The 15,589-nt window shown below is 42.9% G+C and overlaps 1 protein-coding gene across 1 annotated transcript; it reads left to right on the top strand.

Moving 5' to 3' along the window:
- Positions 1 to 10,197: 10,197 nt before the first annotated feature.
- Positions 10,198 to 15,289, top strand: LOC138974571 (uncharacterized). The gene is made up of 3 exons (XM_070347289.1): positions 10,198 to 10,447; positions 14,106 to 14,469; positions 15,118 to 15,289. Exons 1-3 carry the CDS (start codon positions 10,225 to 10,227, stop codon positions 15,287 to 15,289), a joined length of 759 nt encoding a protein of 252 aa, XP_070203390.1. The 5' UTR covers positions 10,198 to 10,224.
- Positions 15,290 to 15,589: the final 300 nt, after the last annotated feature.

The raw sequence follows: 15,589 nt of genomic DNA, 5'->3' as shown, positions 1-15,589 counted from the left end.
TGGAAACAAGAAAAGAAATCCAGTGTCAAAAAAGTGCAATAACATTTGACTGTCTTTTTAACTATCTGAGCTTGTTTTGGACCCAAGGCATAACATATATCTATGTTTTTGGAATGAGAAAATGATTACGAACAAGATGAAATAACTTTTGGATTTAGTTTTCACGCTTGTACTTTCCAAGATCTATTGTGACAAACTGCGCTTTGAAATATTGAAATGCTAGCGAAAGCAAGACTGTGAGAAGATATATTTTGTGTTTGTGCATGTTTGACATGTGTTGTTAATAGATAATGCTACATGGCTTGCTGTGTCCTACCAGATTTACACGAGTTGTTTTTTTAAATATTGAACTGCGAGCAAAAGCGAGTTGTTCAATATTTGAAAATACTGTGGAACATGGCTCAGCACAGGGGCAGGCAGAAGCACACGCTTTTTATGTATGATTACTGACAGTCCATTATTTCATGATTTTAGCTGGTGAATGTTGGGTACATATATGTCTGCGTGTGAGAGCGCATTGTGTGTTTTGGATTTGGATTTTTCATTTCTTTTTACCTGGAATAGTTTTTTAACATGCTTTTCTGGTGGTGGTGCATTATTGACTGTGAGAAGACATATTTTGTGTTAGTGCATGTTTGACATGTGTTGTTAATAGATAATACTACATGGCTTGCTGTGTCCTACCAAATAAAAGTTACACGAGCTGCTTTTTAAAATATTGAACTGAAAATTTTGTGGAACATGACTCGGCACAGGGGCAGGCAGAAGCACACGCTTCTGTGTGCATGGAAGGGAAAGTACATACTGTACTTACATTTCTTTTGTTCATAATTATTATTAGTTTTCTTACTTATTTATGTAAGTTTTGTCTTTGCCAGCCTACATTACTTTTATTCTCAATATTGTGGTTGTCTCCTCTATATCTTAGAAACAGATTTGCTCTCCATTGTTTTCTGGTGTGCTTAGTTCCATACATGAAAGCCCATGTTGTATGCAAGCAGTCACTGTGGACCGGTTAGTGTGTTTATGGATTGTTCCAATATGCAAGCTACATATTGGCGAGAAAAGTTATATGTGCTGGTAACCTAGTTATTCAGGTTGCTTGGATGATGCTCATAATTACTATATGGAATGAAAGAGAGAGAGAGAGAGAGAGAGAGAGAGAGAGAGAGAGAGAGAGAGAGAGAGAGAGAGACAGCGAGAGGCTCTCATACATATATATCTATACATGTATAAACATGATTTTGTCTTATTATTAAACTCTAGTTGTAGATTTTAGCTTTCAAGAGGAGATGTTGCATAAAAGTGTGATGGATGTCATCAAAGATCATTTATGTGTGCATCACCATTTTAATACCTTATTGGATTTATAATCTGTTTGGAAGTGCAATCTGTGTCTATACAAGGTAGTCATGTTTGTTTATGTACCGGTAAGTTGTGCATAAATATTGTAAATAGATAGAGAAATAAACTTGTGTTCCCTCACTTGGTACATGTGTTTCACTTGAGCCTCTTTGTCTCCTTCCCCTCTCCTCTTTTTGTGTGTTATGTGTCTCTCTCTCTCTCTCTGAAACTTTTCTCTATTCATTCAAAACAACATTATTATTACTTTAAAAAAGATTCCAATCATGACTAAATATTTAATGTAATTTTAAAGAGTGAGATACAAATGAGGACAAACATGAAAACGCATTGCACACATTCCAAATACAATTATAAAAAAAATGTATATGGTTGACATCAGTCATTTTAAAAAATAACATTCACCCCACCCAGTAAATGCTATGAACAACTGAAGCACACACAATGCAACATTCAAAGACAAAGTAGCGACGTATGATCGCAAAAATGAAAATAAAAATACAAACATAATGATATTGAGTGGTGTTAATACATTGTGTCATTATTTCTTCTTCAGTGAAAAATAGTCATTTATCCAGAATAATTATAAATCAGTAGTACCAAAGTGTTTTGGAGTAATGCTCAGCCCCAAAAATAGTAATCCTGGCACAAAAATAGTAATCATCCAGCATTCGTCGCCAATTACAACGCACATGACAACTGTGTCTGCGAAACGCAATCATTCACAAACAAAACACATCAGTCAATTTTTGTAGTCATCATAATTTCAAAGAAGATCACATCAAAAGCACATGCATCACTGATTCTTTTTCTTTTGCTCGTAGTTGGCCTTTTTCAGTGTGTCAAGCGCTTCTCTACTGTACTTGCGCTTGCCGAATGAGTGAGGGCGAGACTTCACCACTAGAATCATCAGACAGACATGATCTCTGGTCAGTCCTGTGCTTTTTCACCCCATTTTGCCATTGAAAAAAACAATGCCAAACATGTGAATTAATTAAAAAAAAAATAAAAAATTTAAAAAAAATAAAAAATTATTTTTATTTTATTTATGAAAATCGTAGTCTTGACACGGATAGCGGAATGGCGTATTTTTTGCAGAAAATCGTAATAAATTACGCCAAAATCGTAAGGGTAAACAGGTCTGAAATTTACTATCTTTCGTAATCTTGAACTTCAGCATTGTAAATTCATATCTCACAATCCATTGGCACTTCAAATTTATTTCTGATACAAGTCCCTAGCGCTGTACTCAAGCCAAAGAATATTTATATTTGAACTACCCAGTCTCAGTCTCACTTAGTTGAACCTCCCATGTCAAGCGCCTGTGTTACCTAGAATTAACACTGATCTAAATATAAACTGAACGTTGGAATGGAAGCCGAGCTTGTGATTGGTTGAGACCAAGCGTAAACTTCGGAAGAGAAGAGCTTGCTAAATTGTCTCCCTTACCCCAAATGTTGGACTGGGACCGCGAATCTTGGACAGCTGTTGCTAGTCCTATGACGTGGAGCCTTGGCGCAGTGGAAGCGTGCTGGGCCCATAACCCAGAGGTCCGTGGATCGAAACCACGCTCTGCTAATATTTTTTTTCCTTCTACTTCTTCGCTAGTTTTTTTTCCTCTCTGTTACTGCAGGTTATAATGTAATAAACAAAACACAGACAGGTTGTAATAAACAAAACAGTTTTAAAATAGTCGAAATTGAGTGATTCATTAATTATTTAATCGATATCGTGTACATGACTTTGAATTTTAATTGGTTGGTGTCGAAAGTTAAGGCTTAGGGGAGAAGCCAGCCTTCCGTAACCAAGCCTATTTCGGAACAATAGTGTAAGTGAAAGAACAAAGCAAAAGGAAAACAGCAGTGAACCAAACACATTTTGAAAGTACACATAGTAGAAAGCAAAACACAGAGGAGAGAAAAACATGCAGTCGAGGGGAGTGATTAGACGTGGTGCTATGACAACTTGCACTGGCGACAGTTCACCGTGTCACACTAATGTCAACATTCAAAATCAAATCTACAAAAACAAAACAAGTCGCGTAAGGCGAAATTACTACATTTAGTCAAGTTGTGGAACTCACAGAATGAAACTGAACGCACTGCATTTTTTCACAATGACCGTAGTCCGCCGCTCGTGCAAAACGCAGTGAAACTGATAAGACTGTTTAGCGCGGTAGTGGTTTCGCTGTGCTGCATAACACGCTTTTCTGTACCTCTCTTCGTTTTAACTTTCTGAGCGTGTTTTTAATCCAAACATATCATATGTTTTTGGAATCAGGAACCGACAAGGAATGAGATGAAATTGTTTTTAAATCGATTTCGGAAATTTGATTTTGATCATAATTTTTATAATTTTAATTTTGAGAGCTTGTTTTTAATGAAATTTAATTACAATTTTCTGATTTTTAATGACCAAAGTAATTAATTAATTTTTAAGCCGCCAAGCTGAAATGCAATACCGAAGTCCGGCCTTTGTCGAAGATTGCTTGGCCAAAAAGTCAATCAATTTGATTGAAAAATGAGGGTGTGACAGTGCCGCCTCAACTTGACTAAATGTAAAAACAAAAACACTGTGCGACACAGAATGCAGTAAAGCCGTTTAAAATTAATATTTCGGTGTACGTTTAAGTGTGCTCTCATTTTGTGTTAAAGCCTTTAGATAAAGCTATCCTTCCACTTCGGCACATACCAACAATAAACACTATTTTATATGAATTAATTTCGAGAAAAAAAGCCAGTTTTTTTGCCTCTCTCTCTCTCTTCCTTGTTATAAGAATTAAGAGGCATGATTTGGCAATAAGGTGCTTAATTTCTCGAACTAGACAAGGATTTTCGAGTGAAAAAATTAATTGCTACAATAAACAACAAAACAAATTGAACTTGACAAGCAACGATGACAAGAATTGAAGATAGATATTTGTGCAGTGTTCAGTTAACAGTGTGAAAATCTGTTAAAACTGGTAGCGCACTGGTTACAGAATTCTGTATGCCGCCTCCCAAGCTACATTAAAGGCCTACTAAAGTGCAACATTTTTATTCGCCGAAAACATGTGTAATATCAATCTGGTAAATGTTCCGAAGACCGTTTTGTAAAATTTTGCGTGGCTGAATTTTTACTGAACAAGAAGGGCAAAGCCCATACGACTCACATGCTTGACCTTCTGCTTTACACATTTTTCCTACCAAAATACATGTGACCTTGACCCAAGGTCAAGGTCATCCAAGGTCATGCAACACAAAGCTGTTAATTCAAGACATAGGAAGTACAATGGTGCTTATTGGCTCTTTCTACCATGAGATATGGTCACTTTTAGTGGTTCACTACCTTATTTTGGTCACATTTCATAAGGGTCAAAGTGACCTTGACCTTGATCATATGGGACCAAATGTGTCTCATGATGAAAGCATAACATGTGCCCCACATAATTTTTAAGTTTGAAACAGTTATCTTCCATAGTTCAGGGTCAAGGTCACTTCAAAATATGTATACAATCCAACTTTGAAGAGCTCCTGTGACCTTGACCTTGAAGCAAGGTAAACCAAACTGGTATCAAAAGATGGGGCTTACTTTGCCCTATATATCATATATAGGTGAGATATTCAATCTCAAAAACTTCAGAGAAAATGGGAAAAATGTGAAAAATAGCTGTTTTTTAGACAACATTTATGGCCCCTGCGACCTTGACCTTGAAGCAAGGTCAAGATGCTATGTATGTTTTTTGGGGCCTTGTCATCATACACCATCTTGCCAAATTTGGTACTGATAGACTGAATAGTGTCCAAGAAATATTCAACGTTAAAGTTTTCCGGACGGCCGGCCGGACGGACGGACGGACGGACGACTCGGGTGAGTACATAGACTCACTTTTGCTTCGCATGTGAGTCAATAAAAACCGATTCCGCGCACCTGTCCATTCTGCGAGAGACAGCCCCCGGTGCCAGTGACGTCATGAGTGTAACACGGCCTACAAGAGCAACAAGGCCGACGGTGATTGTAGCGCTGCCACTGCTAGTACGTATGTTCCAAAAGAGATTCCATCTTCGAAGCAGAGAAGATATGGCTTCGCCTGTGCTGTCGCTGAGTGCAGCAACAATCATGGTAAGGGCCATACCATGCACAGGTTTCCTGATGATACCGAAACTCGGAGGCAGTGGGTCAAGTTTGTGCAAACTTTCAGAGCGGATTTCGGTCCGAAGTTTGGGACACCAAATCAAAATTCGAGAATATGCAGTTTGCAAGCTTTGGATTAAACACGAGTTGTAGGCCAGTTCCAAAGTCAGTGCCTACAGTGCAGAAGCCATGTCGTCCGCTACCATTGACGGCAACATCACTTTTGACGGCGACGAAGTCAAGTACTGTCACCTCAGTATCCAGAGCCAGGTGCACTGTGACAGAATTGACGGGTGCGTATCGCTAGCGCTACGTGTCATTTGTGCTACGTGTCATTTGTTCTACGTGTCATTTGTGCTACGTGCCGCTATGACTACGTTGATTAGTGCTACAAATAATTTTTGTACGAGTCACTATCATTCGTTCATTATCACTACGTGTCGATAGAACTACATCTTTTAGCGCTACGTGTCATTATCGCTACGTGTCGATACCACTACTTAATTAATGACGACTCTCTCTCACTTTTTCTTTCGCTCGTACCCGTTCTGGTTTGTGTGTGTGTGTGTGTGTGTGTGTGTGTTTGTGTGTGTGTGTGTGTGTGCGTGTGTGTCTGTCTATGTGTGTGCGTGTCTGTCTGTGTGTGTGCGTGTCTGTCTGTGTGTGTGTGTGTGGCTGTGTCAGTGTGTGTGACTCTCTATCTCTCTCTTTCTCACTCTCACTCTGTCGCTTGCTCTCTCACTCCGGCTCTCTCTCTCTCTCGTTCCATAACCTTCACTGTTTGTAAATGAATGCACGTGCGCGCGCGCGCGCGTGTGTGTGTGTGTCTCTCTCTCTCTCTGTCTCTCTCTCTCCCTCTCTCTCTCCATCTCTCTCTTTCTCACTATTTCTCTTTCTCTGTCGCTCGCTCTCTCACTCCGGCTCTCTCTCTCGTTCCATAACCTTCACTGTTTGTAAATGAATGCACGCGCGCGCGCGTATGTGTGTGTGTGTATGTGTGCGTGTTTGTGTGAGTGTGTGTGTGTGTCTGCGTGTGTGTGTATGTCTTTGTATGTAACTCTCTCTCTATCTTACTCAGTCTCTCACCCTGTCTCTGTCTCTGTTTCTCTCTGTCTCTGTCACTCTCTCTCTCTCCCTGTGTGTGTGTCTCTCTCTCTCTCGTTCCATTACCTTCACTGTTTGTTAATGCGCGCACGTGTGTGTGTGTGTGTGTGTGTGTGTGTGTGTGTGTGCTTGTTATCTCTCTGGATATGTCTCCTTCTCTCTCATTGTCTCTGTCTCTCATGCCAAAGTAAATTGTAATGCGTCATTTTCACAGTCAATGCGTCAATTGGCGCGCTCCTTGGTTGATCCCTGCACGGTTATGTCTTTTTCTCAAAAACTAGCTCTTTTGAAAAAGTTCCTTCATTATACTTGTAAATTTACTTCCCAGTGAAGACTTTTCCCAATTACCATCTAATTTTGGCCACTTTTCCAGATATTAATTGAAGTGATTGGTCTCCTTTGTTTCAGGAACAAGCCTGGTTCATCGCTCTCTTCCCCGATGTTGCTTTCCCAGCGGACAGAGTGAGCAAGCTGATCAACAGGATTCATGGTAAATTGCAAAAGTTCATGACAGAAGGTGCTGATCCTACGACGTTTTTGAAAGAAAAGCTGGACTTGGATCACGTGTCAGAGTCTCTTTCTCAGTTGGGCTTAAAACGAAGACAACTTCTTGCATAAGGCAAAAAAGTGAACTTGCCAACAGATTTCCACTGCACCAATCAACTAGTTCATTATCTCGAGACGTTCAAGAACACCGAATCGTCTCTAAAATGCCATCCAACCTTTACCCGAGTGGGTGACATTATTGTTACATAGCTGTTTGCCACTAGATGTCTGTGTCCATGTTCTTTATTATTTGGTCAAAGAGTGAAGCAAAGATAAGACGCTGGAATAGAAAGGTGTAGGTCACAAAGTACTACTTAGCGGGGTGTTAGCCTGCATGACAAGTGATTTATGTGAGAGGGTCGAGACCGAGCTGGTATTCCTCTGTGTTAGGTGAGCCATCCATGGTGCCAGCTGAGAGTAGATATCAGGGTAAGCAAGTACGTTAAATCCCTGGGAGGGGCATTCGGAGTTCAGGATGCCGAGAAAATAGTTCCTAAGCATGTGTTGTATTAAGAAATGCACTGTTTTGGTAGTTGGGTTGAAAGGCAAGAGTACGAATATTATAGAGATAGCGTGGGAACTACTTTTGGGGGTTTATAAGGATGGGCCCGGAAGGTGCGGTAGATTTGATCTCGGCTTCAACAGGGAGACCACGACTCTATATACATGTCTCTATGTTTGAATAAAGTTCGCTTCATCTTTGTCGACTCTGATGGTTCGGGTTGACAATGCGAGAATCCCTGAATGTGTGTGAAAGTGTCACATTATTATCAAAAGGCAAAGAGATAAGAAAGGAAGGAATCTCTAGTGTTATGAACACCTTCAGGAACCTCAATCACCACAAGAACAAAGATCCCGTAAGCCCTAAAGTACTGTGAGTACCCATTGAAGTGAAGTTACGTACTGACATTTTGTTGTGACTATGCATTCTCCGCTCAGCCACACAAGGAAAAAAGTGACATTTTTATTTTTTTACTTTGTGAGTCTGACTTTATTTTCAAAGACAACATCTCATCACTCTGATCATTTTCATATAAAAAGCATTGCTGTAGCTTAATTACAAGCCGAGTTATGATTTTTTAAAGAATTTACGTCTTCGCGCTTCGAAAATCGAGGTCAAATTGGTGATTTTGTCAACTCTAGGGTCATGCTATGGAGCTCGTAATCCACACAAACCTCCACAAAATTTCCTACTATCATTCCAACATATAAATATTGTGAAAATAGCATTTATTGTGTGACTGTTTATTATTTGTTCTTTTAATAACCCTACAAACATGGTTCTCCATGCAGTTTCGGACCGGCATCCTGAGAGACGTAAAATTTAAACCTTTGTAAATTCATAACTCAGGATCAACTGTACCGATTTTAATAATTTTTGCACCATTGCATTTGGATTACAAACAGCTATTCACAAACTGAAAACCATAGCTATACTTCCGCCGCTTAATCAGCTCAGTAATCAAGAGAACTTAAAACAGGTATTACAAAGTAAGGGAATTGTTGACTGCGGAAAGAACTCATTCCGAGGTAAGTGGTACGAGTGATAACTGCCTGGCGCTGATCTGTCTGCCTAAAGACCGTATCTCCAAAAGCCGCTCTTAAGCGGGCGATCGCCATACACTCACTCTCTGCAAGGGGAAGCCAGTGCCAAACAGCCGTAGCTCAAATTAAGGTTATTTTACAGATGCAAATCCCCTAACACTCGGTGATTTCTGCGGGTTTAATGATTGCACGTTTTTGTACGGCCCAATTCAAACCAAACTTTGGTCAGCCTGCAGAAACAAAACAAACTTATTTTGTGGCATGATCTGAAAAATCATCCCATACTTTGCTGTTGTTTCATAACGACTGTATTCAATAAAATAATGTGAGATTAGTTGCAGTGTAATTACATGTGCATATGCTGACCGACTTTTAGACTGAATTAATTCATGTGTCACTTGTTGTTTTATTGTTGTTGTTGTACAGTAGTTGTAGTTGTTTGTTTTTGTTTCGCTGTCGATTTTGAGATTCCTTTCACACTTCCTAAACAAACGTGTGTGTTTGCAATGTTTATAGCGATTCAAAGAAGACATGAGCCAATATGATTGTAAACATTTCAAACTATAAACATTTCAGCTTCTGCTTAAATGCTGTTATGAACTTCAAGGCAGACACAGTTGTCTCGAGTAGAGTGGAGGCGATTCTCGAGCAGACGATTAGTGCTCCATATATGGGTCAATCTTTATTTGGTTTAGCCTCTCGCCAGTGTGTCTAAGTAGCCCGGATGTTCAAGTAAACAACGGTCACTCCAAGACTAATTGTTGTGCCTCATCCAGTCCGATTCTTATTTGGATGAGTCTGGCATCTTAAGACCCGTATCAGACGCCAGGCTATCATCGCTAGCAGCAAGTCACTTTCCAAGTATCCTCAGCGTTTTCAGGAAACAAGTCCTTTCTTCTGAACGGTTTGGGTTTTTGCATTGTTCTAATTTTGAATATGTGGTAATTAGACTCTGAGCAATTGTTTACGAGGCCTGGGGAAGCCTGAAGTTTAGTTGGCGATTGTTTTATCTAAAATGTTTGCATCCTGCCTTGCCGACTTGACATTTGGTCAACTTGGTTCTATTCATCATGTTTTGAAAATCTTGTGAATTATTTCTAAGCATAGGCTATGCAGGTTCGCTACTCACCTTTATTTGGCCCAGTAAGTTTGTTTCGTTTTTGAAAGAGTAACACATTGGTAACTTGTACGTCCGTTCGTGTTCGAACTGGTAAACGCTGACTGACGTAGCCATTGTGTTGAATGGGGGCCGACGAGAGCGTGGGTGACCTATTTTGCGGCCCATAGTAAACAAAGCGCGAATCGGCAACGCGGCTAGAGAACGTGGTTGACCTATTTTCGGCCCAGGCAGTAATCAATAACCGACGCACGGGTAGGCATTGAGAGTTAACTCCCGTGGATAATAATAATAATAATAATAAAAAAATAAAAAAAATAATAATAAAAATAAAAATAATATAAGAAGAAATAAATAAGAAATACAAAATCAGCAACTAAGTTCCACTGCTTTGTCATTTTTGTCTGGAAATATATATCATAGCAGTAGTGTTACAGATGCCACCACATCGCACGCAGAGAGCCACCAGCGGAAGGCCACCCGCCCGTCACCGATCCCGCAGCCCTCAGGGAAGGCCACAGGCGGAGCAGGCACCGACTGGCCAGGATAACCTGGGTAACCAGGCACCAACCATGGAGGCGGCAGCTGGACCCCCACAGGACCCGGTTTGGTGGCAGACCCCAGCGGCGGCGCAGGGTCTTCATCCCAGTTCCTCACCAGGTATGGGGGAAGATTTTTTGATGCAACGGATAAGGGCCCTGGAGGAACAGGCTCTGCAAAACGCAGAACGTTCCAGGGCTCTGGAAGAACTTGTCACCAGGTCTGCCTTGACAAATTCGAAAGGCCCTGGACGAATTGAACATAACGGTGACGGCAGAAATGAAGATACAAATTTGCGAGGGGAAATTTGTTGATTTGTCCTCACTTCTGGCCAAATCCTTCACTGAAAGGCCGGAGGAGGGGCAAGTCGCGTCCTTCTCAATTGACGAGCAAGGCAGGCTTGTGCCTAAGGTCGAGCGCAGAGCGAAAGCCGCGCTGACCATTGAACAGTGGTCTTCCGCTTTTCTTGTATTTATGTCGGTTTACATGAAGGTGCACCCCGATTGCACCCAAGGCCTGCTGGCTTACATGGACCTAATCAGAAACGCAACCCGGGATAACCCCGGCAGCGGCTGGTCCATGTATGACCAGCAATTCCGGTCTCGGAAGGAGGCGGAACCATCCAGGCCTTGGGGCATGATTGACACACAACTCTGGCTTCAAATTTTTTTCTCGGCCAACCGTCCTCCAACAGGTGCCACCTAAACCCAAAGGCCGAAGTGCAGCAAAGACAGAACAGTCAAAGGTCTGTTTCCACTTTAACAAGCCCAGTGGATGCACCAGGGAGGGGTGCAGATATGAGCACAAATGCGCTGGCTGTGGGGGAGCATCTCACGGCATCCTGACTTGCCGGAAGACCAAGCCACCACAGCCCGCGGGAGAACAAGCTGGCACGACAGCCACCCATCCTAACCAGTCCTTTCGTTTTGGGAGCAGTGGAAGCCAGCAGTGAGGTGGTTGACACCCCCACGAGTCAGCTTTTGCCCGTTGTCCACACTTGCTTTGTCGCCTATTTCTATTGCAGACTTAATCCGTTGGCTGAAGCAGTACCCACACCCACAGTTAGCACAGGAACTGGCAGATGGGTTTACACGGGGTTTTAGAATTCCCTACGAAGGGAAAAGGGAGGGAAGAACTGCACGAAATCATAGTTCTGCTAGGCGGCAGCGACAGATTGTTTGGGATAAGCTGATGGAGGAGGTAAGCCTATCTCGGGTGGCCGGCCCTTTTAGCAGCACCCCTATGGAAAACCTGATAATCTCCCCTATTGGCTTGTTGAAAAATCAACCCCTGGCGAGTTCAGACTAATTTTCGATCTGTCACATCCTGACGCAGATTCGATAAATGGAGGCATTCCAGCAGAGTTGAGCTCGGTGCAGTATACCATCTTCGATGCAGTCACGTCCATGGTGAGAAGAATAGGGCAGGGAGCGCACTTGATAAAGGCAGACATCAGATCCGCTTTTAGACTGTTGCCAATTCATCCAGATGATTTTTGCCTAATGGGTATGCAAGTTGATGGTAAATTCTTTGTGGACAAGGCCCTGCCTTTCGGTTGTTCCATCTCGTGCGCTCTGTTTGAAAAGTTTAGCACTTTCTTAGAGTGGTGTGTCCGCACAGCAAGTCATTCGGAGGATATCATACATTACTTGATTGATTTTTGTGGGGGTGGAGCTTCAGGGGTGGAAGCACAGCGCATCCTGGCCAGCATACTTGAAACATTCGAAGAGCTGGGAGTTCCAGTAGCTCCGGAAAAAGTAGAAGGCCCCTCAACTTCAATTAAATTCTTAGGTCTCATTGTCGATACCATAGCAATGGAGGTCCGACTCCCAGAAGACAAACGGACAGCATTACAAGCAGTTATGGCCAGCTTTATTGATGGGAAGAACAAATCCACTTTAAAAGAACTTCAGTCCTTGATTGGGAGTCTGAACTTTGCTTGTAGAGCAGTCATTCCAGTGCGAGCCTTTTGCAGGCGTCTTATTGACGCGACAAGGGGGGCGAGAAAACCCAACCACAGGATTAGGATTACAGAGGCAATGAAAGAAGATTTAAGGGTTTGGGATTCTTTCCTGAAAACGTACAATGGTGCCAGCTTCATGTTCGAGCAGTCATGGGAAGATAACGATTCACTCCATTTGTACACGGACGCGGCCGAGTTGGTGGGCTTTGGAGCCTTCTTCCAAAACAGTTGGGCTTCTGGTACCTGGCCTGCACACTGGCAAGACAACTCCCCAGATATAACTTTTAAAGAACTGTTCCCGATTGCACTGGCAGTTGAAATCTGGGGGGAGAAGTTCAGCAATAAAAAGGTGATGTTCCACTGCGATAACCTGGCTGCGGTGCATGTCATTAACAAACAAACCTGCCGATCAGAGCCATCGATGCACCTCGTCCGATCACTTGTATTGTCTTGCCTTAATCACAACATTCTTTTCAGGGCAAAACATATTCCTGGCCACAAAAACTGTGTGGCTGATGCTTTGTCCCGTTTTCATTGGGCGAAATTCAGGAGCCTGGTCCCAGAGGCAGACGAGCATGCCACAGCGGTGCCACAGTCGCTACTGAGGCTACTTCAAGTGAACTAAAGCGTCTGGTCTCGGCCGCTTTCGCGCCATCAACGCAGGTAGCGTACCGACAGGGCGTACACCTATTTGAAAAGTTCAGGTCCACCCATGGGGTACCCCTGGAGTGGCCGACTTGTCCGCAACATGTTATTCTCTTTGCAGCACATCTGTCACTTGCAGGGAAGGCACCAGCAACTATCAGAGCTGACATTGCAGGGATAAGCTGTAAGCACAAGCTGAATGGGTGGGTTGACCCCACTGACAACTTCCTTTTGCGAAAAATGTTCCAAGGCCTAGCACGAACGAATAGGCGCCAGGACAGCAGGCTCCCCATAACGTTTGGCAGGCTGCAGCAGTTGATAGGTGTCCTCCATACAGTCTGCACCAACGCTTTTGAAAGAAGGTTATTCGCGGCTGTTTTCACGCTGGCATTTTTTGGTCTGTTTCGTGTTAGCGAGATCGTGGGCCAGGACCAGTCATTGCCTGGGGGCAGGTCGGGCCTACAGAATGATTCCATACGCATCAATGAAGACTTGCTTGTGACAGTCGGTGCCACGAAAACCGATCAAGAGGGCAGAGGTGGCGTCGTAAAAATCAAGAAAGTACTGAGCCACCCTGAGGTTTGCCCAGTGGCAAATCTGCGGGCTTACTTGTTAGTCCGTCCCGCAGTCACAGGCATTTTAATGGTAAGCCCCTGTCCAGTTACCAATTTCAGGCTGTCCTGAAAAAAGGTGCAAATACCCTGGGTTGGTCAGCGGATAAATTCACGTCCCATTCCTTTCGGATTGGGGCTGCAACTACTGCTGCTATCTTTCTTTCTTTCTTTTTTTATTTGGTGTTTAACGTCGTTTTCAACTACGAAGGTTATATCGCGACGACTGCTGCTATCAACGGAGCCCCTTTATACACTATCATGAGGCTAGGCCGCTGGAGATCTGCAGTTGTTAAATCATACGTGCGATGTCCTAGTTCGTAAGGGAGTAGGGGTACGTGTGTTGGTCCCGCTGATGATGGTGTGCACCTCAACAGCTGGGGTGGAGTTAAATCATGTTTAATTTGATTAACATTTTCTTTTTCTTTGGAGCCAAGTGTACAGAATGCAGCGGTTGATGGTGTGCGCCTCAACCGGTAGGAGATTTAAAGCTTGTAAATTTTGTATAGCCTTAGCTTAATCATTTTCTTGACACTAATGGTGGGTTTATATATTACAGAGGTCTTAATCCTGGGGTCCAGCATTGTGCGTAGACTGGAGCGGGACCTGGTGCAGTGGGGACGCACACTGCAACTTCCCCTGCCGGTGCGCTTCGCCGGCCAGTCGGGCCTACAATTCTCCGGCCTGCGCACGCTGTTGGAGTGTGCAAATGAACGACCACCCCCAGCCTACCTGGTCCTGCAGGTAGGAGCCAACGACATCGGTAGGCTCAACACGATTGAATGGGCCCAGGAGCTTAGTTGTGGCTCGCATATATCGGGGCCAGGTACCCCACCACTCGGGTCGTCTGGTCAGACGGGGAGCGACATTAAACACCAAATAAAGAAAGAAAGAACAAGCTTGGCTGTTTCAGTCACTGTATTGTTATGTGTGGAGGTGTCTGTTTTGTATCGTCATATCAGCTGTAAAAAGTAAAAATGCTCGTAAGGATAGTGATAATGTTTTACATTCTCATAAGTTTCTGCGTTAGCAAAACAACTTACTCGACCGATGTTTAAAAATCCAATTAACTGAGGCCACACACCCGTTGAATTTGCTTCCTGACATTTCACTACAGCTGATAAACGACATCCTGTGGGAATACTAACGGTACCCCTTAGGCAGGTGCATCACCTTCCAGATAACGATACCATAAGATAAACATTGGAGATGGAAAGCTGCATTGTTTCACTCACATCCAGACACTCTACCGTGGGAAGCTGTTTTAGTAAAACTGCAGTCAATTCAGTCTTCGGCTTTCTTTCTGGGAAGTGTTTGAAACCGCCACATGAGAGGTAAGTTACTTGTAATGTTTTTTATTAATTGAAACTTTTATTTGTGTGTGTGAGTGTGAGTGAGATAGTGTGTGTGTGTGTGTGTGTGTGTGTGTGTGTGTGTGTGTGTGTGTGTGTGTGTATGCGTGTGTGTGTGTTGACTTTGTATGATTAAATTTCATAATAAATCTGTGTATTTCCCTTTTTAACACACACTAACACACACACACATAATCATAATCATGTGACATTTTGCAGGACCTACATCATGGAGTCAGATGACGAAAGCAACAGCGTGTACCTACAACTTGCGACGTCTTTCACGTCTCAAATGGATACAAGGGCGTTCAGTTCATCAGACGAGGAGCCTCTCATCACGAAAGTGACGCGCAGCCTGGTTTTGATTCATCTGATGAAGCACCCCTCATGACAAAGCAAGTTCGGGGTCATGGGTTGTTCAACTCATCCGACGAAGAGCCCCTTATTTTGAAGATAGGTCCTAACAACGATTCCACACTCATGGACCCAACATATCTGCCTTCAGATGAAACTGAATGGTCTGATGAACTAGAAAACCACTTGCATGAACCACGAGGTAAGCGACTTCGTAAACTCCACAAGAAAATGACATCACCAGTTATTGACATAGAGATGGCACAAGCTGGGGATGCAAGTAAAAAAACTCATGATCACTTTCTGAAAGCCAAAAAAACTCACAAAAGTAGACTAG

Source organism: Littorina saxatilis, linkage group LG8 (genome assembly GCF_037325665.1).
Source record: "Littorina saxatilis isolate snail1 linkage group LG8, US_GU_Lsax_2.0, whole genome shotgun sequence".
In the NCBI taxonomy this organism is placed as follows: domain Eukaryota; kingdom Metazoa; phylum Mollusca; class Gastropoda; order Littorinimorpha; family Littorinidae; genus Littorina; species Littorina saxatilis.
Note: the sequence above shows the minus strand (reverse complement) of the source record. Positions and strands in the feature narration are given on the sequence as shown.